Source organism: Clupea harengus, chromosome 15 (genome assembly GCF_900700415.2).
Source record: "Clupea harengus chromosome 15, Ch_v2.0.2, whole genome shotgun sequence".
NCBI lineage: Eukaryota > Metazoa > Chordata > Actinopteri > Clupeiformes > Clupeidae > Clupea > Clupea harengus.
This window is the reverse complement of record NC_045166.1, coordinates 4,216,131-4,228,293: the sequence shown is the minus strand read 5'-3', so window position 1 is coordinate 4,228,293 and position 12,163 is coordinate 4,216,131. Positions and strand designations below refer to the sequence as shown.

The 12,163-nt window shown below is 41.2% G+C and overlaps 1 protein-coding gene across 1 annotated transcript in view; it reads right to left on the bottom strand.

The window, feature by feature from the left end:
- ino80 (INO80 complex ATPase subunit) overlaps positions 1 to 12,101 on the bottom strand; it is a 33,748-nt gene extending 21,647 nt beyond the window's left edge. The window contains exons 1-11 of the mRNA XM_012836011.3: positions 11,680 to 12,101; positions 5,333 to 5,506; positions 4,382 to 4,542; positions 4,227 to 4,288; positions 3,975 to 4,118; positions 3,775 to 3,889; positions 3,470 to 3,672; positions 2,944 to 2,997; positions 1,854 to 2,057; positions 1,421 to 1,604; positions 69 to 136 (exon numbers count right to left, since the gene is read on the bottom strand). Coding sequence (XP_012691465.2) covers positions 69 to 136; positions 1,421 to 1,604; positions 1,854 to 2,057; positions 2,944 to 2,997; positions 3,470 to 3,672; positions 3,775 to 3,889; positions 3,975 to 4,118; positions 4,227 to 4,288; positions 4,382 to 4,542; positions 5,333 to 5,475 — 1,338 coding nt within the window. The 5' untranslated portion in view covers positions 5,476 to 5,506; positions 11,680 to 12,101. The remainder of the gene's footprint in view (positions 1 to 68; positions 137 to 1,420; positions 1,605 to 1,853; positions 2,058 to 2,943; positions 2,998 to 3,469; positions 3,673 to 3,774; positions 3,890 to 3,974; positions 4,119 to 4,226; positions 4,289 to 4,381; positions 4,543 to 5,332; positions 5,507 to 11,679) is intronic.
- Positions 12,102 to 12,163: the final 62 nt, after the last annotated feature.

Genomic DNA, 12,163 nt, shown 5'->3' with positions numbered 1-12,163 from the left:
CATGAGAAATGTAAAAGAGGCATCCTTCTTTGATTTTTAAACCAATGACACTTTATGACTCAACTTACCCTTGTCTGCTGGATCTTGTAGGCCTCTTTGGCATTTCTCAGAGCTTGAGACTTGTAGTAATCACAGTCTGTGGAGGGGTACATAAAACAAGAGTGAAAATGGCTGTTGTCAGTCCAAATGCAATTACACTTCCTACTGGGTAGAACTTTTGGTAATCTTGAAGCAACAGCACTTTACATTAAAGTCCCATCATGATGGAATGGCTAGTTTTATGGGTTCTTGTTTTCTGGCTGCGATTTGGTGGCCCCTAGAGTTTCAGGGTGTAATTCACTTTTAGACCACCTTCATAAATACAAATCATGGGAGAAATTGTAATTAGACAAGGTAAGCCAAAGTACCCTGACAGCTTGTCAGTAAAATCTGAAGTGTAAAAGAACATTACATCATCCTCATGTTGCGTTGGTAATGTGAAAGACATTTACGTCACCAGTGTCCCATTGTTTATGGGTTAGGATACTTGTCAGTGCCCAAACTTGTATTCATTACACAGGGAACACATTTTCCATTTAGGAAATGAAGGTGTATCAATGGGTAAAAATTAGTTCCATTTTGGTTATATGTTGAACCACTACAAAATGAAGGCATCCTTATGCAAAGCATCATGTCTGTCCTTGTCTGTTCTGACTATGACAAAGCCATTGTGTTTTAAACATTTTGTTAGTGGACTATTTGAGTTTGCACAAAATAGGTACCCTGCAGAGAAAACCGTTTTCTCTTGTGAGAAGAGCAATCTCATGTATAGTCAAAAGGGTAGGACAGCTCCGATTCCAATATCTAAAAATAAATGCAACATCCTCGTGTGTTTTATAATGCGGGAGAGGTCATTGCTATTTGAACATTCACATGCAGTCATCATTTGTGAAGACAAAAATGCCACCAGAGCTATCAGAGCCAGTTCTATAAATCTAGATGATTGAGGACCCATTGAAATGCCACTCCTGACCCTGTCCTAAGGCAGTCAGGGGAGTTGAAATGCCACTCCTGACCCTGTCCTAAGGCAGTCAGGGGAGATCTGCTCGACCCATTGAAATGCCACTCCTGACCCTGTCCTAAGGCAGTCAGGGGAGTTGAAATGCCACTCCTGACCCTGTCCTAAGGCAGTCAGGGGAGATCTGCTCGACCCATTGAAATGCCACTCCTGACCCTGTCCTAAGGCAGTCAGGGGAGTTGAAATGCCACTCCTGACCCTGTCTTAAGGCAGTCAGGGGAGTTGAAATGCCACTCCTGACCCTGTCCTAAGGCAGTCAGGGGAGTTGAAATGCCACTCCTGACCCTGTCCTAAGGCAGTCAGGGGAGTTGAAATGCCACTCATGACCCTGTCTTAAGGCAGTCAGGGGAGATCTGCTCCTACCATAATCCTCCTGGCCCATGTTCACGACGACCCCTCCGCCAATATCGATCTGCCTCTGGGAAGACTTGTCCTCCAGCTTCTTCAGGATCTCATCCTGGGTGCTGTCCTGTTTCCCCCCAATGAAGTGAGCGTACAGCTCTGTCTGTGTGATGAGGAAGTTCAGCTTTCTCTGCTGTCTCTTAGCCTGCAAACACACATGATAGAAGCAAGGTGGTAATGGTTTCTGTACGCAGACAGTGATGCACTATGTACTCAGAAGCAGGTCAACCTCAAGAGTCAGAAGGTCGGTGTCACTTGCAATAAATCACTGCAGAGGAACAAATGACCAAAATGATTGAATCCAGTGAAGTGCTGGCCAATGAAGTCCACAAGGCCAGTTCAGAGTGTGTGTTTGCATAGATACACACATTGCTATGTCATTTGTAGTACGCACCTCTTTCATCTCCTCATCCAGCCTGCGCTGCTCCAGGGCTTCTTTCTCTGCACGCTTGCGGTGCTCCTTCTCCACCTTCTCATACTTCTTCCAGTAGAGCAGCATCTCCTTGGTGAGCCGGCGGGCACGTGGCAGAGTCTCTTTGCAGTTCTTCTGGGCCTGGATGGCGGCCCGGCGGACCTCGCGCATGCATTGGTGTGCCAACTGAAGCCCAAAAAGAATGTGCACAAACACACAATCAAGCTCACACACAATAAACTGGGGCATATTCTCACGACTAATATTTAATACTGGTAGTTGGGATGAACAATATGGGATAAAAAATAACAACATATAACTATTGGCCAGTTAAACTTTAATAGCTGAAAGCATAGTGTGGCCTAACTTATAAGCCTTTTGGGGGTTGCACTAAACATGGAGATGCAAGAGCACCCAACAGGTTTGAAGACTACACTGATATTGAATGTAGTCAATGGATTCCACTGCCAATATTAACACATATTAATGACGTTTCAGTTTTTCTTCATATCATGGAGTACATCCTCACCAACACCCATTACTACCATTCACTGCAACAGTACTTTGAACTACACCTCAGTGAGACATAGCGTTGGTTTGTAAATTTCAGAAGTTAACCTCCATATAGTTGGTGACTGTGCTGTGAAAGATGTTCTTACAATTTCCTGGGGTGGACTGTCCTGGACCACAGAACTAACTAGTGCATAGCCTGGGCGACTTGCGTATAAGACAGGTGTGTTTATCGGTCTTTCACACGACTATATATAGACCTAGTAATGAGCTACTGTAATGGCAACGCCGTTAACACAGCAAATGGATTATTAGCAGCTAATACATAGCCTTTAGCCTATGGACATGCCCAGTTGAATGCCCAAGGTTGAAACTCTGCACAATACTTTTTTCTGTATTTTTAGTAGGTGCGCCCTCTTTTTCACTTCTCCCACATAGTCCTTTACATGGCACTCAATACCAATAACATGATGTTCCATAAGCATAGTAAAATGAATGTTATCACAGACAATATAACATTATAACCAAACCTAAGTGGAAGAAATAGACAGAATAGTGTTACCTTTTTGGCATTAGATAAAACGAAGTTCTTCGCTGATGCTTTCTGTTTAAATGCCTAGAATGAGAGATACCAATAGAGATCAGTTTCACATTTTGGTTACCAAGACATAGGCTGCGGTCTGGTAGTCTTTTTTGCTTAGGAAGGTTCCTAACTGAGTGAAATTACCCGGAAGTATCTAAGTCGGAGCCATGATAAGAGCTAATGAAAGGTGTTTCAATGCTTCCTTTCTTATCTCTTTTAGCATAGAGTACACTGGACCTTCCCTTACAAAGGAAAGGAGATAATGCCGACAATTCCTTGCGGCAGCAACATTTAAAGACCCACTTCAATAACATCCGTTGTCACATAATTAAGTAAGCTACAGAGTGTAGCCGGATTCTCTCAGCACCATGGTTGTCTTTCCCTTAGTCCTTATGATTTCTCATTCTCATCTTTTCTTGACCTCATGACGTTTTCCATCGAGGTCAAGGAAAGGACATGGGACTATTGACTATCTGACCGCAGCCACATAAATATTTTTTTTTACCTTTGGATTCTCTTTTTTTGCAATGGTGAGCCAGACTTTTCGTCTCCTTGCGTTTAGTTGCTCAATGGTTAAGTGCTTCTTCTTGGACATGGGAAGAGGAATATCATGAGTAAACTTGGCAAAGATTTTGGTGACATACGGCCGTCCCTCTGCACCCGGGTCATCACCTCTTTTCTTCTTTTTCTTCACCTTCTTCAGTTTTGCTGCCAGGGGAATAAAGACTGTTAGTCCTCAATTCTCCTTTCCACCTGCGTCTTATCTAGTATTTATGCTTTTTCTATGATAATATTGGCCAATGCTCATACATTTTTTCTCCTCTTTAAACTTCTTCTTCTTTGGCCCGTACAGTTGGCGCTGTTGTTCATAGAAGGGGTCATGGGACGAGAGAAGACCAGTACTGTAATACTGATACTGCTGCAGCTGTGGTAACACAAAGAGAGAAAAACATGAAGTTCTTGTCTCATGACTATTAATGGAAAACAGCAAGTATTGGTGTATCTCTCACCTCGCGGTCTGCGTGAAACTTGCTCTGATGGAGTCTGGTGAGTTTGTGGAGCCGCAGCATGTCTTGTAGCTCTTCATTGGACAAAGAGAAGTCTGAGTCACTCACGTCAGACTCGGAGTCTGTCTCGTCACCTAGGAGAATGCCCTAGTGGAAGAAACAGTGCAAACACTTTAAATATTGGACAGAATACACAAGCCACACATTGGAGTGTATGTTTCCAGGCCACAGACTAGAAATTGAGACAATACACACCTTCAACCACTTTCTACTCTTCTTCAACTTGGAGAAATTGTACAAATTTCCTTTGTTTTGTTCTGTAGAGAAGATTGTTCAGGTGGCAGTTAGACGTAGAAACATAATGCTAAAAAAAAAAAAAAATCTTTCTGACTCACCAAACTCAAACTCACCAAACAGCAGAGCTCCATTCAATGGGCTGCATTCTGAGAGCCTGGTCCTTCTCCCACACTCTGTGGGGTCTGCAGGTTTCTCTTTGATTGCCTCCGGAAGAGTGTCTGGGTCTGACGCCAGAAGAGAGGGGCCCTCATCCAAAGAGTCCTCACTGTCATCACTGGGGCCGAACAGAAAACCAAGCTTAGAACATGGAACAATGCTCAAACATGATTTTATCTAGACTAGTGTGAAATCACCATCACACTTAGAACTTGGAACAATGCTCAAACATGATTGTATCTAGACTAGTGTGAAATCACCAACACACTATTAACGGTGTATTTGATGATAGATACTGTAACCAATTATGAGGAATTTTATTGTATCAGATTAAAATTATTTGTATTACATTATATCACTTAATGTCACATGACCGTGTTGAAGAAAACATAACATTGTTTAAAGATGCAGAGAGACTCATTAACAATCATGGTTCTAATAATCACCATTTTCAGTATGGAAACTTAATTGAGACATCCAGATTTTCCATGTATTGTTTTTAAGAAATGAAAGGCTATGTATTCCATGATTGATGGCCCATATAAAATTCTGATGTAAATAAACCAAGCTTTGTTTGTTTAAATGTTATCATCAACTTAAACTATGGCAGTAAACAGCCAACCCTGAACCTCCAAATTGTACATTTTGAAGTGGCATGGCAAGATGATTAAATCAATATTTGGCATACCCAGACAAACTTAACACCCACATTTAAATTTACATATATTAATTTGGCAGATATTAAATGCATAGCTATGTTATTTTGGCTGAATGGCCATTTCATATATATCTAATAGCCAATTGGTTCAACTGTGGTGAAAGTTTTGAAAATCATTACAATTTCATGGTAACAGCACCTCCTATCAGTGTTATTTTGGAACAGACATTGATAGTTACATCTGATTTACCTGGAAATGTCTCCATTGAAGGTACTGGCTGTTTGCCACAAGAAGGAGTCCAATCTCAATGAGCGCTCCAGGTGCTGCAGGTGCACAGGCTTGGCCAGCTTTGAGCAGGCTGTGGGCTCCGTCTCATCTCGCTGAGAGGCCATGGAGACGATGACCCATACAGGGCACAGATACCTACGGCAAAGGTTAGGATTTCATTAAACAGATTTACTTATTTATTTGAACTAAAACATACATGTAAAAAATACATATCAACAGCAGCTAATACATCCTTACCTCAACCTTTTGGAAATACAATGAATCATGTACTAAGACAAACATTCTTAATGAGAAACGTCTGTAGCCAGTTTACTATTATGCAATAACAAACAGAGAAACACAAACAGTGAAATCAACAGAGTAACTTAATTCAAGCGTCACTGTCTATTTCTTTTCTATGCGCAACACAATTTTGGATCTCCTTTACCCTAAGATACCTAGCCAAACAGGATTACAATGTGAATGGAATAATGCCAGAAACTGTCACGAAGGTAATTGTGAATGCCAATTAAATCATTTTTTATCAATTCAATCATTAACTCAATCAATTAAAAACTTGTTACATTTACATGTGCACTTGAATTGAAATATTCAATGTATACATTTCAGATTACATAAATCTGAATGACACATGTAAAGTTTTGTAATGGCATTTTGGGTAATGTTGTTATGATTTCCTAAAAATTAATGGATACAACAAAACACGTGGCAGAGGGACATTTATGTCCGCTTTGGTGTGATCATCCATCACAGCCTGTATTGCCCTATGGTTGACAGAAATGACTAATCCGATCTTTAAAGAGGTCAGGGTTAAGTCAGCATAATATTTATATAACATCATACCCACAGGCCAGAGCTATATTTAAAAGCATGAGCACCACTGAGGCATGCGCTCTCTTTTTGAAATCCAGTTCCAAACAGGCTCACCTGGATGGATGTGCACTGTGATGTGCACATCATGTGAGACAGCTCACCCAGCATCACAGCTCCATACCATAAACCTCTAGAGCGAATAATTCAAGCATGCCGCTAGTGTGTACTCCATACCAGGAAGCTGACACTTATTGCATGTGCAGCATTCAGTAACACTGTGAGCCACTGTCATGCCAAATACAGCAACCAAACCAACCTCTATCAGCAGGAGTTATCAAGTGCAGAGTTCAACACAGGATTGCCTGATTGCCCCACGGGTTGAAATATTACTTGCCAGGTCAAGCAAGTTGAAATTCAGAGAGCATTAAATCACTTTAAAATGTTAATGTTCCTCTTGTTGTTGCCTTTGATGGAGGCAATATCATGTTTTTGGCTTGAACTTTGAAAGATGGTAGTTATGTCAAACATTTACTGACCATTGTAACCATTACAGTACAGTTTATGGATTTCAGTTTTCAAGGTCGGTCACATAAAGTGGTATTAAAGAAAATGCCAGAGGCTGCTGAAAGGGCTCATCAGTGCTTAGAGCTCATAGTTCACAGGCTACTCGGGGACATGTTTTAACCCAGAATAGCATATAGGGTTAAACAAATAGTTAAAGACACCTCGGGAATTTGGCAAGGCTTAGAGCCCGCACCAATAGGATGTTAGCAATAGCTAGAGAACCCTGTTGGATTCTGCACTGCATAAAGCCCACATGTACAGAACAGAAGAAACAGTTGAAGGTGCCTGGGGAAGATGGAATTGCATAGGTTTTTTTCTTTAGTCTGTTATATGGCTTCTTAAGAAAATATTTTTTTGAGTGTGGACTACAGGACTAGTCAGTGATTGTGGTTGAGGCATTCACAGACTATTGGAGGACATGTGCCTCGTCTTGGGGGGGGGGATGGGATGTTCTGTATATAACTGAAAAGGAAATGCAGGCAGTTTTTGGCATGAATGTATTTTCCGAAGAAATCAATTGTATATATAAAAAAAACTGAGAGTTCCAATATAATTAAAATACAGGTGGCAGCCATGTTTTTCCCAACTTGGAAGGACTATGCTTTGCATCGACCCAGTCCAATAATAATAATAATAATAATAATAATAATATAATTACTGCAGTTCACTCATAATCTTACCCTCTGTTATTAAATGTCTGACAACACAATAATTGTCTGGCTGTGTACATATTAATGAGCAACATCCCTGGCACTGGAACTCTGGATCCAGAATCTTTATGTATTTTCATTCATTTGCAATAAGAGAAGATACAAAATGTGTCTGTGATTGTGCATGACACCACTGAATCACTCTTTCGGATATGGAATGAATGACTATGAAGGCTACATGCCACTGTTCCTTTTTGTAATGTTAATAGTTGTTTCTTTTTTCTTTGCTACTTGAAAGCTACATGCCACTGTTGTTTTTTTTTTAATGTTCAAATGTTTCTATGAAAGGAGTGTATGTTGAAGCACATGGGATTTATTGTTTTGTTTTTTGATTTGTTGACTTGAAAACACAAAAAGAAAGAAACAGCAAAGAAAACCTTTGGCTTTGTGAGGCATTCTGTCATTTTTGTCCTTTGATTCAGCAATATAATATACTATGAACAAACTGTGGTGCAACAGTTTCCTTTAGGTCATTCAGTGAGGGTGCCACCGGACTCATCATTTGATTGTGCTTACCATCCGTCCATTTTATAGAAACGTCTAATGTTAAACAGTCTGCTTACCTTCACGCTCACGCTTTTCTTTTAATAGAATGTGTTGCTCTCCCTACTGTTCTTACTTTCTGCTCATATTAAGACTGGAAGGACTTCTAGAACATGCATGGAACATTTGTTCATTTTCCATTACAGTTTACGTTGGTCAAATCATTCTTGCAGCCGAAGTTAGCTAACATCAAGAGCTAGCTAGCAAGCAAAATTGAAATAGCACTAGCTATCCAAAAAGAACAGAACACATGTCCATCTCTGACCAAAGATGGACAGTTCACTTGACTTGGTCCCCGGGCGCTTACAAGCTGCCCACTGCTCCTGGGGGGTCCTGGAGGAGGGACAGTCCAGGATGGGAAAAGGCAGAAGATAAATTCACCGCGACCTCAGGCCTGCGTGTGTGTCCTGTGTCGCCTCCATATATTCACGTGTGTGTTCCAGTGTGTCGTGTGTGCCAATAAAACCTGACAATTATAATTATATCTGGCAGGCTAGCAGACTTTTGGTTAATCTTGGGGGTGGCAGTGCTAGCTAGCTAACACAACAGAAGCAGTATCTTGACAAAAACCCCATTAATAGTTGTAATGAGGTAAACAACTATCCCAAAACAAGATTTCCTACTAGGCCGTTGGAATATTTACAAAATATACACATATTAAAATTATATTAGGTTATCTCTTCCTAATGTTACCACAGCTTTTTTGCTATTCAAGGAGTTATCCAAGGGAACAAGTGAATGTGATGGCCGGTTAACGTAGACAGCGACTGGTCAACCTCATGTTTGTGGCACATTTCTATGTTTCACCTGTAGTCTTCACAAAGCCTCCTCTGGTTGCAAACTAACTTGAGTTTAAAATGTCTATTTGAACTATTATCAGTAATATTATCTAGCTAGTAATTTAAAAATGTTACCTTAGCTAGCTATCAAACAGGCAGTAAGTACACATAGCTAGCTGCATGGGCTGAAATACATATCACTGCCAAACTACAGGCTCAGAGTGATCACAACCACTTGTGGAGTATGATCAATGGGTCCAAAAGAGCCTTAGCAAATCCAGAGAGAAATAATTGCTTAATGTTTTAGTGAAATCCCACAAGTCTCCCATGGACATCAATGGGGCGAGGGCTTCCTCTGGTCTGTATAAAGGGGGATAAGTACCCCCTCTCCCTTGCAAACAGCAAACACGGAAGAGGTCATCCGTTTGCGGCGTTCACTCTGCCTCAATCCTCACCACTCGACAGCCATCTTGTTAACGCCTCTGAACAGCTATTTCAGGGCAAATAGGCTTATATTCAAATAAATGGGGAGAGATTCATAACTCCACATAGGATGGTCAAACAGACATCACATGCATCACGTGAATCTGCTTTTAAATCTGACATAAGCGGTGTGAACATTTTGTCGCCAACCACTCAAATAAGGCTTAAAAAATACTTTATTCTTTGTGTTGACTTGTGACTGTGCATGCACTTGTGACTATGTATGCACCACATTTTGCATTGTGGCTATTGCTATGGTAAAGGTGGAAATAAACTAAATGTTCAGGTGAGGCGAAACGTCAGTTATGCCGTTTCCAACAATGTCATTGGCTCTTTATAATACAGGGCAGTTACAAATGTGCCATATTTAGCGTTACGGATTCTCCCCTGATTCCCCATTCATTTTCCTGTCAGTGTCTTGTGTCTTTCCCTTATAACGTCTCTAGCTATGTTAGAACTGTCCACTCGCCCACTACATAGTGCACTATATAGTGAATCAGCCATATTGTAGTGCTGTTCGAAATCTCAACTGAAAATCGTATTCACTACTAAGTGCACTATAAAATTCCTACGCATGCTGCAAATTGTACACTACAACAGAGCCTTTCTTTCTCCAGTATACAATTTATTGCAACAAACTGATGGGTTATGCCTAAATGATGACTGAAACTTTCAAATGAAGATATGAGAACCTTTAGAATAGAGTCCATTGCAAATTATTTACTTGTTATTATACTTCTTATAGGTGTCTTAATCTTAATTTGTGTACAGTAAAGGAAATCTAGAAAACAATCTGAATGCTAATGAAACGAAAGCCACATTAAACCTTTGAATAACGTGGAAAATATATACTGCATTTGAGCTATATATGACATTTGTAGACTTGAAACCGCCTTTTATTCATTGTATCAGTGGTAAGCTGTTCTATCGCGTTACTACATTGCTTGGTTATCTTTTGTAATGTAGTGTCCGACATCTGCCCGTTGTTTTAACATCTGATTCCCTACATAGTGAACTAAATAGATTTTTCTGTAATATAGTGAGTGAGTGGACAATCAGAACACAGCTTCTGTCTCTGCTTCAGTAGAGCTCCATGTTTACTTCCGTATGACAGCGTGCAGCGTGTGACGTCTTGTTATTGTTCTTATGAGCATGCGGGTCAGTTCAGGACCCTGACCAGTTCACACTGGAATCTTAAACAAATCTGGACAGTCAAACAAACACAAATATGGGATCTGAGCAATTCATCCTAACTGAGCTCAAAGACTTGCAGAGTGCACGTATCTATGTCCGTTATTGCCATTGACTCCCTGTCAAGACAAGATAGGGTACTGATGGGGGGAACCAGTAGTCCACCCATGCCAAACTGCAACAGCCTCGGCTTAAGTTCTGTAATTAATTAAACGTAGTCGCTAGTATTTAGTATTCATGTAAGTTAACGTTACACTTTGCTAACGTTTTCTGGCAGATTTCCTATCTCAAATTAGCTTTCAGAAATGATTGACGTAACCCCAACAAACTAGCAAACGGCATGAGTGAGGTTTGCCTGGTTGCATGCTAAAAAAGCCCTGTTAGCGTTAGCTCATAACGCTAGCTGTCTGGTTCTCTTTTTTTCTTAACACAACCTTTTACGTAGTTGTATCAAACCCCGTAGCAGCTCTAACCTTACATGAGTCATTACGTTTATCACATGATCTGGAGGTCAAAGTAATATAGATCATCTAATGTTCCACTTGCTCCAGCTAGCTGCCATACGTTATCAACCTATATAACGTTAGCATAATAATGTGCTATCGTTAGCTAGCTAGCTGAGCATCTGAGCTAGCTAGCTCATTTCAGCTAACGTTGGCCCGCTAGCTCATGTCCGCTAACGTAGCGACATACCCACTGTGCTCGTCCACCTTGACAACATAAAGCTGAGCACAATTATAGTAACACTGAAACCTATCGTCTGGTTTGGCCCCACTGCTTTAAGGTGGTGTTTGTAGGTTCTGCTTTGAGGGGATTTCAGTTGTTAGCAGTAGATTTGACGAATCAGCTAAGAAACTTGCAGCTGTTTAGCTATGGGTCAATGTAAGTTAACTTAAAACCAGGCCGTACGGTAATTTTCTGATTGCACAGTTCCCAAATTTCAAAGTCAAAATTTTAATAATTCAAATGGGGTGTGTCTCTTTAAGGGGTTTCATGGGACAACTGAGCAATGTTATTGAGGTAACGTTAAACCATTTAGATACTGAACCATCTCTTGTTCTCTGATAAGCACACTACGGATCTTGCCCTCGAACTCCTCGCGTCTACTCGTTGTGGGAGTCGAGCAACTGGGCTCTACGACCCTTACATTCAGCTAACACTTTTCTCCCTCCCGGCCATCTTTACCCCATTGCTCCTCCATGTTTTCTCATAAACACTTGCTCACCTTGGGCCCCGTGTCCCCCTTTTCGCTCGATCTCTGCCGCTGCCAACTCTGCGCTCTCTGCCTCCAAAATGGCGGTTGTGGGTACAGACTGATTCTGAGAGCGTAGGGTCGGCAGTAGAAGAGAGGCGGCCACTTTCAGTAACTGAGAGAGCAGGGACACGGCGCCATGGCGAGGACAGAGAAACGAACAGGCCTAATGAACGATAGCAGAGAGGTCCATCTTTCCACCCATGATTTAGCCGAGGTTTGACAGCACGTTTCACTGAACAGTACCGATAAAGAATCTGTGTTAAAGTATACAATTATCACGGTCGTGTACTCTTCTCCAAAACAAAAAGCAGTTTGTGTTAGACATGCCAGACATCTATTGGTACAGTCTGAAACCTTCCGAAGATTTCCGAGTGGAGAATGACGTAACTGTAGGAAAGTCTGAGTAACAAAGTATCGCGAGTGCGCGATATCTGGAATGTGCTCCCCCACCATT